The sequence below is a fragment of the Sceloporus occidentalis genome, unplaced genomic scaffold (assembly GCF_023333645.1).
Source record: "Sceloporus occidentalis isolate IW3139 unplaced genomic scaffold, rSceOcc1.0.p SCAF_33, whole genome shotgun sequence".
NCBI lineage: Eukaryota > Metazoa > Chordata > Lepidosauria > Squamata > Phrynosomatidae > Sceloporus > Sceloporus occidentalis.
In genome coordinates this window covers 505,811-520,497 of record NW_028317013.1, presented here as the reverse complement: position 1 = coordinate 520,497, position 14,687 = coordinate 505,811, and the positions used below count along the sequence as shown (strand labels likewise).

General features: G+C 41.6%; 1 protein-coding gene across 1 annotated transcript; it reads left to right on the top strand.

Moving 5' to 3' along the window:
- Positions 1-7,067: 7,067 nt before the first annotated feature.
- Positions 7,068-13,954, top strand: LOC149298299 (sodium/potassium-transporting ATPase subunit beta-1-like). Its single transcript, XM_089487540.1, has 6 exons — positions 7,068-7,198; positions 9,707-9,835; positions 11,656-11,811; positions 12,360-12,541; positions 12,690-12,770; positions 13,688-13,954. Exons 1-6 carry the CDS (start codon positions 7,099-7,101, stop codon positions 13,952-13,954), a joined length of 915 nt encoding a protein of 304 aa, XP_089343666.1. The 5' UTR covers positions 7,068-7,098.
- Positions 13,955-14,687: the final 733 nt, after the last annotated feature.

The window sequence follows — 14,687 nt, the reverse complement described above, 5'->3', positions numbered from 1 at the left end:
ACTGTAGGCAAGACACATTGTCTTTGTACTCCTCACCTGGTTGCCACCACACACGCTTGATACCATCTGAACCAAATAAGATTATCTTGGTCTCATTGGACCACAGGACATGGTTCAAGTAATCCGTGTCCTTAGTCTGCTTGGCTTCAGCAAACTGCGGGCTTTCTTGGGCATCATCTTTAGAAGAGGCTTCCTTCTTGGACGAGAGCCATGAAGGCCAATTTGATGAAGTGTGCGGCGTATGGTCTGAGCACTGACAGGCTGACCCCCCACCTCTTCAACCTCTGCAGCAATGCTGGCAGCACTCATACGTCTATTTCCCAAAGACAGCCTCTGGATGCGACGCCGAGCAGGTGCACTCAACCTCTTTGGTTGACCATGGCGAGGCCTGTTCTGAGTGGAACCTGTCCTGTGAAACCGCTGTATGGTCTTGCACACCGTGCTGCAGCTCAGTTTCAGGGTCTTGGCAATCTTCTTATAGCCTAGGCCATCTTTATGTGGAGCAACAATTCTTTTTTTCAGATCCTCAGAGAGTTCTTTGCCATGAGGTTCCATGTTGAACTTCCATTGACCAGTATGAGAGAATGTGAGAGCGATAACACCAAATTTAACACACCTGCTCCCCATTCACACCCGAGACCTTGTAACACTAACGAGTCACATGACACCGACATGTTGCCAAGGTTTAGACATTAATGGCTGGGTGTTGAGTTATTTTTAAGGGTTATAAAGGCTGTACACTCACTACTTTACATTGTAGCAGAGTGTCATTTCTTCAGTGTTGTCACATGAAAAGATATAATAAAATATTTACAAAAATGTGAGGGGTGTATATATATATAGATATGCCATACTTCACCTGCATTGGACTTTTAGCATGGGACAATAATGTTTAACTGGGGTGTTCCCTTCATTTTACAAATTTAAAAATGATGCCTTAAACGTCTGTAAGTAGCAATCCGTGTTATAATAAAGAGGATTGTGTCTAAAAGATTTTTACCGTCATTTTATCATTATCTGGGGCATATAAAATGAAATGAAGACTTCAGCCATTATATGCACTTTAATGCATTCGATAGCTGCGTGATCCCTTTAAATGTTATTGGCGTCCCTCTTGGAAATGCATATTCCTCACCTCCCATTGCCATGCTAGATAAATGAGATAGAGATGGGTTCATAAACAGCAGGGGTGTTCTATTTACTTAAAGTAAAGAAAACTTCTTCAGGACTTCCTGGATATGCAGACAAATACAATGACAATCGATGTCTTCGCTTCTGACCCAATACTGATGTCTTTGATGGCTACGGTGTCCACTCCCACAAGGGTCTTAACATCAAATTACTCATCCTTTGGAATGGAAATGAGCCGTGATACCACCTTAATTAAAGGGGAAGTTTTAGTTGAAACACTAAGTGCTATAAAGTGTATTGTACCATAGACACATGATGTGTTTTGTGCTTTAATGTTCGCTTTTACTTTGTTTGCTGACCTGGAGCTCCTAATTGTAAATGACAATGGGATTACTGTGTCCACTGCCCACCTGGCTGCACAAAATCCACACTGTGCTCATTATATGTATGGTAGAGTTTTTTTCAGCCTCGCAGGCTTAATTAGTCTATTGTCAAGCATTCCATTGTTTCCAACAATGCAGTGAAATTTGCACGTTTATATAGCAGATTGGGAGAGATAACAGTTGAAAACCGTAAGTCAAATAAAGAAAAATCTACTGAAATCTTAAAACAAGAGAAACATACCTCCTCTTTAAAAAATGGAGTCTGTGGTCTAAAGACAAACGTGAAAAAATTGAGAAATGAGGATAATGTCCGGTGCAAAAATGTTCTATTTTCTGTTTCTTTAACGTTGGGCACGTCTTCATGGGCTACCTAAATAGGTATAGCCTTAATAATAAGGCTTTTCACCAGGCCAAGTTTTATAGAGATTTCCTGAATGATAAAATGAAAAATATACACGGAATTCAGCTGTAGTATGTTTTGGGGTTTTTTTTAACGTATTTTTTAAGATTTTGACCAAAACTTGTGGTGGTGCTGTTGCTATTTTAAAGGAAAGAGACATAAAGACAAAAGCCTATTGTATGATATGGTTTTAAAGTTCAAAGCATTTTTTTTGTTGATTTTTGTAGTTGGTACTTTTTCACACTGCCCAATATTTCAAATGACCCCAAAAAGACACTTGTGTTTTGAGGTAAGGTTAGAGATTGTGTTAAGGTGTAGGGCTTCGATTTAAGCCTTTGTGACCTGTATATAAATATACAAATGGACAAGGCATTTAGAAGAAAGTAATGTATATTATTTAGAATATAAATAATATAAATATACTTCTGCTGTCCATATACTCATTATTGTGATTGATAAGGCTGGATTATCAATCAAAGGGTTCGGGTGACCAAGAGGGCCCATTCCTCCTAAAGAATAACACTTGGAAGGTATATAGTGTATATATAGTTTTAGACCATTGAAACAAGTACTCCATATCTACATATCATACACACAAAAAGGTTAAGCAAAGACTTGGGTTGAAACATATTCAGTGAATGAAATATATTTTCATTCACTATTTGGATCCCTTGTACTTCAGCTTACTGCTTTACAAAGTGGAGTAATTTCAAAGAGACCGTGGGCAGCCAAATGTACAACCTGACGATTTAGGAATATCTGTCATCATCTATGAAAAAAAGTGAATGAAACAGTTAAAAATACTAGCATGTCACAAAAAATCTAACGGCCTTCTTCCTTCATACAGAATACCTCTAATCCCAACAAAGGTTAGGTCAAACCTAAACACTGATGAACTAACATGCCCTTACAGCCACTTACATCTGTTTGACATACGTGAGACAACATATGCTTCTCAATTCTGTCATGTAAAAACTCTGGATGGTGCTCCAAAGTGATAAGTCCATGGTCAAAAAGGCAACCCCTTTGTTTTTGCCTAGGCTGAAGCCTGACAAGGACGGGATTGTCTAGCCCCCTCCGTGAATATTGGACCCACTGGAGTCAGCCCACCAAACATGAGTCTTCAGGTACCTGGCTCCAGTGTGGAACCATATCAAGAAACCAAAAATTACAAAAACACACTCCCCAGTCATGACTGGTAGAGTAAAATAAAATACCCCTCCACCAACAGCCATAGGCCAGGTCAATTAAAATGAGAGGTGAATAATAATAAAGAAGACATGCAAAAATGAATGGGTCTGAAGAGTACATAACATGCTTACCAACCTGATCATGTGGAATAGAACAATGTGGCCGCAGAGGACTCATGAGCCAAGTACCCCGGCAGACCTATCCGGAGGGACACTATGAGGAGCCCTCGGGCTTCATGACACAATCGTAGCCTTAAGGCCAGATGGCCAAGAGCTTGCACTGGTCAAATGCAACCTTCGGTCCAACTGACACTACCCTGAGTCAGGGTCCCTCACCAAGGGGGCATATGAAAATGGTTAGCAGAGATCCAAAAATGTTATTGCATATTTATAATTTTAAACATATATGCATTATGGAAAAGTCATGGCAACCAACCTACTTGGTGAGTGTTTCTATGACATGACGCACTAACCCGTTTAGTAAAGAATGTGTGTTCCTAATGGCACACAATCACTCAAAAACATTTAGAGGTCATTTTCCACCGGCTGGTCCCATCCACAGTCACAGTGGTGAATAGGCCGGGCCTGTGTGTCTATATCATTTTACACACTGTGTGCACCTAGCGGGCACCATTTGGCAGGGCCTACTACCCAGACTGATTCAGCCTCCCCTGGACAGGCTTAGGTATGACCGGGCGAGATTCTTCTTGGTTTTTTAGACTGTATCAGCCGTATTTGTAAATGTACAATATTTATAATAAACATTTTAATATTGAACAATGATATAATAATCTTCAGAATGAAGAATGCATCATAACAGGGACACACAAAACAGTATGTTCTATATGAGAAAGTGCTTCCCATATAGAAAATGTTCCTTGTATGTTCCAGTTCTAACAAACAATCGATTGTATATATGCTGCCAAAAAAAAAACCAACATTCTGGCATCTCTTGACACAACAGTCTCCGATTTCATTGATGTATCATATGAACTCATTTACTGTCTACTATGGAACTAACAAGGATCTGTATTTTTATCACAGCAGCGGGGATATGAACTCCTTATCTAGCAATAAACGAGACACCTATGGCAGGGGAAGAAATGCCTTTGAACCGAATGTGCTTGTGACCTTGTACAAAGTGGTTAATAATAAATCCTCCCTTTCCTCCCTCCCCCTCTCATACACCTGCTATAGACTAAGGACCATTGCTCGGGGAGGGGACCGCTGAAAAGCAGCGAAGAGGTTGTTTCACCAGAAGATAAAATTAATCAAGGTCCACACATCCTGCTCATAGTTCAGTACTGAGAGCAATGCTGCCATCCAGTCCTCAACTGGCCACCTGGCACACTGGGGCAATGTCCGGTGGGCTGCTGGTCTTCAGAGCCCCATGCTCACCTGATCTGCTGCTCCAGCGCTAACGACTGCACCTATGTCATCAAGCGGCTCCTGGACTGGTCACGATCGCCACTCCGGCCCTGCTGCCATCACATAGCCACAATACATACGGCAATAGCCTTTACAGAATGCCGCTTGGTGTATTTTATGTGCTCCCATTTAATGGGGCTGGCTGCCCATCTACTGGTCATGGCCCTCAGTATATATGTATTTATTGGGTGCAAAAAGATTTACTTAGCGCTTTACAGTGTACAGTATAATAAAAGAAGTACTCTCAATAAGTCCTTTTAATGGGCAATAGATATGAATGCATTAGGAAATGAGCATTCCTGGCAACCTTTAGGGTTTCTGTCCCAATATCAGGGTCAAAGGGTGAGAGGGCAGATTCTCAGGGTCACACGGTCTGGAGCTGACGCCTTCCTATTCTACACTGCTGTGATTACATATAACATTTGGTGCTTTTGCTACCGGTATGTTATGGTTGATATCGCTGCTTGAATGCAGGTGATTCCATTAAATATTGACAAATCAAGGTTTCCACAAGCATCCGTATTATATATACTTGCTTAACACATACGATGACGAGAATCTCCATGATGGCCCATGAAAGGGTTAATGTTTCAAGCATCTCAGGGTCAGCTCAATGTATGGAAATGAGGTCCCTGCCCCTTGGAGCTGACAGTCTAACGAATCCATTGTATAGGGGGGTGGTTTCTGCAGCGTTTAGGTGCACTCCCCACTCTCTATTAAGATTCTAGCTGTGTTTACGTACACTGAGGCATCTGCTCCCCGTTACATGCAGGCCCATCCAGTGTGCAGATTAACCCTTTGCTAAAGTACAAACCAGGAGCTGCAACAGAAAAAGAAAAAAAAAAAAACCCTTAACTATGGGCGGTTCTCTGCATTAAAGTTTAACGCTTGATGGCTCTCTCCGGGTGTCACGTGATGTGAGGACGGGGAGGGAAACGCTTGAAAAGTTCTTCAAGGGCAAATAGGTGAAGAAATCAACCCGTTACCGGTCGAAACTCGCGGTGGATGGGCAGCCGTGGATCGCGTGCATGTATATCTAACCGAGCAAGCTTGGAAAGCCTTGTGTATGTTTAATGGTTAATCGAGCAGCCTTTTCTCCCTTTCCAGAACAATACACCTGTAAGGGATTATCGGGCTGTGATGAAATAACGGCTTGTACATTTGCTTGAGGCAGTGGGGTTATGGGCGTTGTCCGTGGAAACGTACCTGACTGCCTGTATTTGTACAGTAGGTGATGAGTGTACGTAATAGGGGGCATAGAGGCACTTAGTGTAATCACCGGCTGTTGCCCATAGAGATGCATCGTGTGTGTGTGTGTATATATATATATTATATATATATATGATCTCCCCTACCAGCCATCATATCACTGATCCATCCATCAAATACCCTCCTTCCCTGCCTGTCCTTGTTAAAGGACACCACGACAGCAGCGTGCCTCCGATCGGCCTCTGCATCTGTCACGACTCAAATGCTTCTATCACGACTCAAGGAACCGGTCTGCTGAACTAGAAATCCCATTCACTAGTCTGTATTGCCAGGGGCGGGTGGAATGTTTTACTCTTAAGGCATTGAAAGGGTCCTGCTCATCAGGACCAGACAGCTGACGTTGTACCTTCCAGACACCAAGGTCTACGGGGGGCTTTTAATGCCACAAGGAGACTTCTGACAGGGCGTACGGCGGGATTATGCATGAGGTCGTGCCGTGCTGCAGTGTGTTTTTTATGCCCTTTAAGATTCTGTCTGGAACATTCGATTCGCTGGAACACTCCCTGACATTGTCGGGGGATACAGCAGTATCGAGCATCACCGAGAACACGAATAGCAAAGTGCACCTTGGAACCGAGAGAAGGCCAAGGTGCCGTTTAAACCGCAGGCTGTTCTGGACCAGTGCTTTTATTACACAATGTACCTTGGATTGCGGCCCCCTCTGTACTTTGCACCACCCTTAGGCTTTATAGAAGGTATATTTCCAGCTGAGGTAGTTACGAAGTCTCCAGCACCCTTAAGTCAGCAGCCTCCCCGTCCTTGGAAGAGGGAGTACTGTTTGCTCCGCCCCTCTCCCACCCCCAGGCGAGAGTGTGCGTCTTCCTCCGCCTATTGGTCCTTTGGTTCTGGTGGGCGTGACCTAGCCGGGAAAGAAGGTAGATAAATTCAGAGGTTGGGCGTAAGGTTGGTCCTCGCCGGGTCCAAATATCTCCCGTGATCTATACAGGCATTGAAATCGCCTCCCATACAACCGCTGCCCTCTCATCCCCTTTACTGTATGTATTACCCACCAGCGACTGGCACCCACCCCACACACACCAACTGATCCCCCCACGTTCAGCCTTGAAACAGCACAAAATATACAACAAAAGGAGAAGGAAGCACAATTCTTACGAAAAAGCAGAAATAACGTCGATTATTTTTGTTCTTGTTAATTGAAGAAAAAAAAAAAAAGCCACAACATCTGCCAAGAAAAGAACCAGAAGAAGGCGTCAGTCAGAGGAGACTTGGGCATTTCTTTCAAAGCGATCCAAATCCAGTGAAAAAAAAGGCAGCTTAAGGAAAGAAGGAAGGAAATATGGCCAGAGATAAAGCGAAAGAAAACGGCGGAGGCTGGAAGAAATTCATCTGGAATTCCGAGAAGAAGGAGTTTTTGGGAAGAACGGGTGGCAGTTGGTGTAAGTAGCTGGCCTTATATATGTGTCTTTTTATTTTTTCCCCCTGATCTGGGCTTAACCCCTTTGGTGCCGAAAGAGCTTGTTAGCACAACTGGCACTCAATGGGTTAAGATAGCCTCTTGTGGGTGGCAGTGTCTGTTTACATCGGGAGAATGCCCTTTAGATGTGTGCCAGGTGCTTGTGGCAGACGAGACTTAATATATAATATATATGCATTAACTCTCTCGGCGCCGAATGAATTCGTAAGCTCGCCTTCCCAGCATCCAAGCGGTTAATGGGAGTGTGTTATGGTTGCGTTAGACTATTTTATTATTTGTTTTGCTTCCCCCCCCCCCCCGTCACTCACTCAAACACACACACTCCCTTTTTACTCTCCTTTTTTTTTTTTATAAGTGTATGATTACATACCCTTTTTTTTTCTTTTTCGGAAAAGGTCATTTTGAAGGACGCCTATGTAGCCAATCTATACGCGCTGAGAATAGAGGGAGGGGAAAGCCCCCTCTCTGTGTGTCTCTGTCATCGTCACCCACTACACAGCTAACACGGGGGGGGGGGTTGCAGTTGTTGCCTTGCCATGGAAAATACGCAGACGCGAGTATTAGACTGTGTGGGGAGGAGGGGGGGGGGCAGTGGGCACTCCAAGGCTGTTTTTCTAGAAACCTTCAAGATATGTGCTTGTTTGGGTACCTAGATGTCCTGGGTGGTATTAGGAGGTGTAGGGGACTCCAGTCAGGGGTCACCGAGATGAAGTAGGTATGGAGTTAATAATGCATCACTGCTCAAGGTTAGTCAAGGTGACTGGCTGGGTGCATGGCTGCTTCCTTGGCTTGTGCGCCGGGTGCTCAGCAGTGTGTTGCAGTGGGCGATGTGGATGTGGGCACTCGAGAATGGGAACAATTTGAATGCATTTTCAGGTGTGTGAGGTACACCTAGCCGGAGGCAGAAGAATAGTCAGGAAGGAACAGGTCCTTGAAAGGTCGTATCCTAGCAACAGGCTGTAATTTGAGTTAGGCCTCAAAGGTGCACAATAGAGCTGCCATTTCAAAGTCCAGCAACAGCTGCAGTAGGCTTTGCCTTTCTCTATGTAATTCATGCACAGTTGTTGTTATAAAAACCTTATTCAAATTTTGTTTAAAAAAACAAAATCTGTTTTTCGTTTTGCTAAATCTTCCAGATGCCCTTTTATTGTTTAGGGAAATTCTAATGGTATTTTGTGTGTAATACAAGCGCGTGTGTAAATTCCACACGTTGTGAGCCCCCACCAGTTCAGAAAAATGAAATCTTTCATCCAAAAAGGATTAATCATACATTAAAGCTAGACATGGGTGCTTCTGAATCGATTCACGGGGCCTGGAGACTATGGCGTGTGTACCGTCTAACAAGCGCAGTCTTGGTGTTTCCTGTTTATTGACCATTTTATATTCTCGGAATTTCACACCATCGTTTAGACGGACCTGACCCTTAATCCCGCGTAACTGATAGCTAGTCATTTTTCACCTCTGACCTGTATTAACCCTTTACTTGGGGGATCTGGTGTTCAAGCAGTTAACCTTGCAAGTGTGAAGGTGGTGTGTTGCGTGGGCGTAATCGATACAGGTTTATAATTCTCTGTGTTTACCAACTGTGGGGGGCGCTCTACTTGCACAACCTACAATTTGATGGCAACCGACCAAGAATACAAATGCGATGCTTGTGCCAGGATTCCTTCTGAATGTTTCCTGATTGCCAGATGAAAGGCAATCGTTTCATTAACAGACTTTGGGATCTCCTTATCGATATCAGCTTACACGCAAGGTTAAACGTGTAAGAAGCAGAGTGCCGGAGAAGATGACTCACTGCCATATCTCATGTCGCGCATGTGTTTTGCACAATGCGGTTTGCCCCGCTCCCCATACAGTAGAAATGCGTCCACAATGTTTGAATGCGCAGTGTCTAAAGACCTGCACACACAACAAAAAAAAAAGAAAAAACGCTGCGTCTTTTCTCTCCTATGGTAGGGCTGTGGAAAAAATTTCCAAATCTCTCCTGACGTCACTGACACTTGCTCATTGCTGCCTGGATACCAGCGTTAACTCTTTCCCGTACGTGAACCGAGTCACCAGGCCTCGTTGTACTTTAGCTTCTGATTGCGCTCTGATCTCTTTTTAATTAACTCACCCACTCTGGGCATTCTCGGTGTTCGCCAAACAAGGTTAAGCTGGAAGTGATTCAAATGCCTGGATTGTAAAGCGGTTTATGCCCCAAATTGAGTTTTCTGTGACTCTAATCTGAAAATGACCCTCGTTGTTCTAGGGGGAGGAAGTTACAAATGCCACCATAGTTGCCATTTTAGCATCCGAAATGTCAACTCTATATATTTTGGTTTCCATGGGGATTGCTCCGTATGTTAAGCTTTGTTTATGTTGTAGACATTACCTGTCTACAAAACAAGCGTGTGTGTGTGTATTTATATGAAAGAACGATTGTAAGCGAAGCATGTGTAACGTGTTCTCTGTTTTTGTTTTGCAGTTAAAATCTTGCTATTCTACTTTGTCTTCTATGGCTGTTTAGCTGGTATATTTATTGGGACCGTTCAAGTGCTACTTTTAACGATCAGTGAATATGAACCAAAGTATCAAGATCGTGTGGCACCACCAGGTAAAAATGAATAAATTCATGAATGAATTGGAGATTTAACAAATCTGTAATGTACCTTTTTCAAAATGTATTGGTGTCATATTATTTACCTAAATGTGGGACGTTGCCCTCGGGGGTCTGAATTCTCAAAGGGTTCAATATTTTTACGGTTATGAGGGATGTAGGTTTTATAGTCTTAAACATTCCACCCATCCTGTTCGTTCGTTATATTATTGTTTTGAAAGGGTGGTGTTCCTGTTCCTCGGTCTGTCGGGAAAACATGACTATTCAAATCTGCCCGATTGTAAGTTCAATCAACTCTGTGGCTACATAGTGACGCGCACACACACACACAAATCAATACAATAAGGTATATCAACTGTAAGCTCCAGGCCTCTTAGTATTAAGCACAATGGAAGCTCTTCATTAGCCCCTTACTTTTTAATATGATATTAGGAATTCTCTATTAGATTATCCACAATTTTGAAATAAATAAGGCTATCCTTTGAGAAACCACTGTGGATTTGTTAGTGTCGGTCACCGTGAAGTACTATGTTTTAGAACGTGTGGTCTCTGGGGTGAAGGCTGTAAATTGTCTCCCTAGCCAAGGTCAATAAATCCCTCCCAAACGATGGTCTTATGAATGGTAAATACACAGCTGTAGGTAACATTCCCGGTCAGCGGTGGTGTGTCTGATCCTATTCCCAGACATTTGCCTTTATATTGTACAATCAGAGTATTGCAAGCAAGGATCCTGCTCCAGCATCTATAGGCACTTCAATGCAGATGATCCGTTTGGCCAAATAATAATAAAAGCCATGGCTTTTGCCGTAGAAGCATGGCTGACATAGCAACAGCAGGTAACAAGAACCAAGAGCGGAAATTATCAAATTCTACAAATACAGAGCTGCTAAATGGGGGTATATAGTGGTTTGTTACCATGTTAGCTATGTTTACTATAAATGTTAGGAAGAAAGGTGTCGTAAGCTCTTTCATTTTAAGTTGAAGACATGCAAACAAATGCACAAGGCAAGACATTTGCCAAAAAATAAGGTTATGTTTGTATTTCACTGACTGTACTGATAAGTGTGCAACATAAGCAGTGGTATCTTACAATACAGCTGCACCCCCGCTCAGTCACATAGTTATTTAATTTCATTTTTTTTAAATGCTATTTATTTTAACTTTTTTGTGTATTTTAAACATTGTAAGAGTCTTTTTTAATGCCAAAATGAAAATCTTTTAGTACTAATAGGTTTATTGTTACTACATACTACTAAACCAATTAGTCACTAATCCTCCGTTAAAGATCTCATCGTCCTGTTCGGTCTATTTTTAGGGTAAAACATTTTTTCCAACTAGCAATTTAAAAAACAAACTTGGAATACTGGGAGTTTTTTCTCATTTTTATAATTTTAATATCTGACTGACCTTACAGCTGCTTGAGCAATAATCTATTTGTGTGCTAGTGAATTGCCAGATCAATCTGCTTCCTCTTTCCAAAAAAATAAGAAAAGAACAATTGCAGCATAATTATCTTGCGGTAACGCTGAGCAGATGGATGCACCCAAAAACAAAAAAAAATCTTTTAATAAATGGAGAAATTCTAGGCCATAGTACTACGTACTAGGGATTTGAACTTACAATATTGATTTCCGATTCATTGTAAGGTTGTTAGTCATAATAATCAAAGTGATTATGTTATCAGAAAATGTTTGCATTGAAAATACAGATAATGTGTTATTAAAGAAGAAATCTATTAAATAGTAAATATTCTGCGGTGCTACACGTAATGCAAGTTCTTATTCGGTGGCAATGCCCCTCTGTTCTCTCGTTAAAAGGATTGACACAGGTACCTAAGGCATTTAAGACTGAGATCTCCTTTACACTGAACGACCCTGCATCGTATGAGGAGTATGTGAAAAGCATCGAGAACTTTTTGGCAAAATACAATGAAAGCTTACAGCGTGATCCAAAAGTCTTTGAAGATTGTTCAAGTGAGTGAAAACTAAACTTATGACAGTATTGTTTTTAAGATGTTCCCACTCATTGGAGCCTTTGTCGAAATTTTTAGGCTAAATCTATCACTGGGCTGTACAATGTATATTTAAATATAAGTGTGTGTGTGTATATTTTAAGAAGGAAAAAAAAAAGCCATTGGAACCAAGATGATCTATGGTGGTAATTCTGCGCCAATAACTTGTTTCCTTCAAGTACTTAATTCTGACGTGGGTTACATAAGTAACTAACCTGTTAGTGGTTTGTGAGATCCCTCTGTGACATCAAGCACATCTTGTGTGTCTGGAAGACTTGCCTACCCATCACAAAATAAAGGTTGGCTGAACTCTGTCCACCTCCTGAACATATACGATGGCAAAGTTTATGATTGATCTTTGCCTCTATCATCTGTTTCTTAAGGGATTATATACTGCTGTTTGTATGGAAGTTTCCCATTACGAATGAATTTCCGTTAAATGTAATATGAGCACGATATTACCAACATATCCAAGCTAAATTTTTTTTTTTTTCTCTTTATTTTGTTTAGAGGTGCCTGGTACCTACTATGACAGGGGAACTCTGAAGACTCATGAACAGAGGAAATCATGTGTGTTTGACCGTGTCTGGCTTGGGGACTGTTCTGGCCAGAATGACCCAACTTATGGATTCAAAGATGGGAAGCCGTGCGTGATTGTTAAATTGAACAGGATTGTAGGCTTCAAGCCAAAGGTGATATATTTTGATATCCTCAACCACCTTCACATAAAGATAATGCCACTTAGCGTGAGGGTGTATGATATTTGAGTGGCATCCCAAACCTGCATTTGTCCCTCTATCTTTTGGATATATATTTTACAATATTAATAATCTTTTGCAGCCTCCTGTAGACAACAGCAGCCTACCAGCAGATATTGCTTCTTTCAACCCATTCACCATTCCAATTCACTGCCAAGGCAAGGTAAGATGTCCGAGGTATATGACTTGAAAAGAACAGCTCCGTATAAAGTAAATTGGGTTATTGGTTAAGGAAAAGCTCTAATACAGACAATACAGGTGTGCTTTCATTTTGTAAAATAGAACTATCCAGAACAGTAATACTTGTTGGGTTGGGCCCCGCAGAGGAAAGAGTTTGGGTATCAGGCCTCCATATAGATTCATATAGTAAGTAGGAAGCTTTCTTGGCAGTTAATACACATCTATGGTTTTGTCTCGAATCTCAAAGTCTCTCCTAACCAGAAACTGTCCCACGTGTTCCCGTCACATGACATTTCACTGCTTCTTCCCAACTTCTCTATTTCTTCATCTCCCAAACACCACACTTCCTTTGGTCCTGCGTAGGGTACATGCTGTCACTACTGTCTTTAGATGTCCTCTAAACACGAGAAGCACAATGAGTCACAGCCCTACCCCTGCTTGTCTGCGCTTACGTACACCGCCTCTCGGGATTTGAGCTATGAGGCCGTATTCATTTCATCCGTTAGCAGATTTTCTTTGCTGTGGCCCACATAGCATTAGGTGGCCTAATGGACACTTGCCAGAGTTCCATGGTTATGCTGCTGCTAATATAGCTTGTAGTTGAACAGATGAAAAGGCTTTAACATAATAGGCGCTTGAAGGGTGTGCAGAATGTGTGTATCGGGTATTTCTGTTGAAAGTTAACTCTGCCCAGATGCAAAATGAATTGTAACGCTTGTCCAAGTGAGATTAGGGTGTGATCTTTTGTGGGCTGAATTTGAGCAATATGACATGACGATCTCCCACGGCACGCTCTTGCATTAGGCCATATTAGATTTTGTATGTAACTGGCTTTCTTTACAATTTGTGTATGAACAATGCAGTTACCCTGACTGTACTGACACACACTTTACATTGCAGAGAGAGGCAGATGTGCCCAATATCAAATCGATTGCTTACTTTGGAATGAACGGGGAAGCGGGATTTCCCCTGCAATACTATCCTTACTATGGAAAGCTGCTCCAACCCGACTACCGCCAGCCCCTCATTGCTGTGCAATTCACTAACATTTCCTTGGACGAGGAAGTTCGCATCGAGTGCACGGCATACGGTGAAAATATAAAGTATAGCGACAAAGACCGTTTCCAGGGACGTTTTGATATTAAGTTTGACATAAAGAGTAGCTGATCATAGCACAATCTGTGTAAAACCCAATTAAAATATTTAAAAAAACGAAAAAAAAAAACAAACCCTTCTAGTCTTGAACAAACTGTCATGTATGGGACCTACACTAAGTATATATATATATGCTTTACACTAGCTTTCGGCATTTACTAGGTTAGAATGTAAAATCAAGTGTAGCAATAGCAACAAATATTTATTCTACTGTAAATGATAAAGAAAAAATTGAATGACTTGAACCTTGGGACATGCCCATTTTGCTTTAAATGTATGATTCCATAATCAAAATGTAGTTTCAAGCAGTGTGCCTGGCCCCAAACTGTTGCTACTGTTGTATTCTATTTTTTTTTTCTGTGTGTACTTTGTAAACATAACACATGTACCACACATTTTGCAATTTCTGCCAAGCCATGTTTTGTTGTATTTTCCTTCTTTGTGAGCATCTTTGCAGTTCGGGTTGTAAATACTCTGTAATGGGAATAATACTGGCACATTTTTGTTTTTTTTCTTCTCATGTTGCAACGTGAAACAGAAGTGAGAGGTGGGTGGATGTGGCCAATCGGCAAAATCATTTAACCCTTTGTGTTTCAAATGCATATGCTCTCATCCTGGGTTAATAGCACTCCATGAAGCCCTTTTTTTTTAATGCTTTTAATTTTTATTTGGATGAAAGGGGAGGGGTTTCTTTACCTTAATTTTTTTATTATTCTTATTAAAGCTTCACTTTAATGCAAGCGGT

What these genes read in the sequence shown, in the direction of transcription:
- LOC149298299 (XM_089487540.1), top strand. Translation starts at nt 7,099, where the DNA reads ATGGCCAGAGATAAAGCGAAAGAAAACGGCGGAGGCTGGAAGAAATTC. An exon ending in AAGAACGGGTGGCAGTTGGT is followed by an intron (nt 7,199 to 9,706) that starts GTAAGTAGCTGG and finishes TTTGTTTTGCAG; the next exon opens with TTAAAATCTTGCTATTCTAC. An exon ending in CAATTCACTGCCAAGGCAAG is followed by an intron (nt 12,771 to 13,687) that starts GTAAGATGTCCG and finishes TTTACATTGCAG; the next exon opens with AGAGAGGCAGATGTGCCCAA.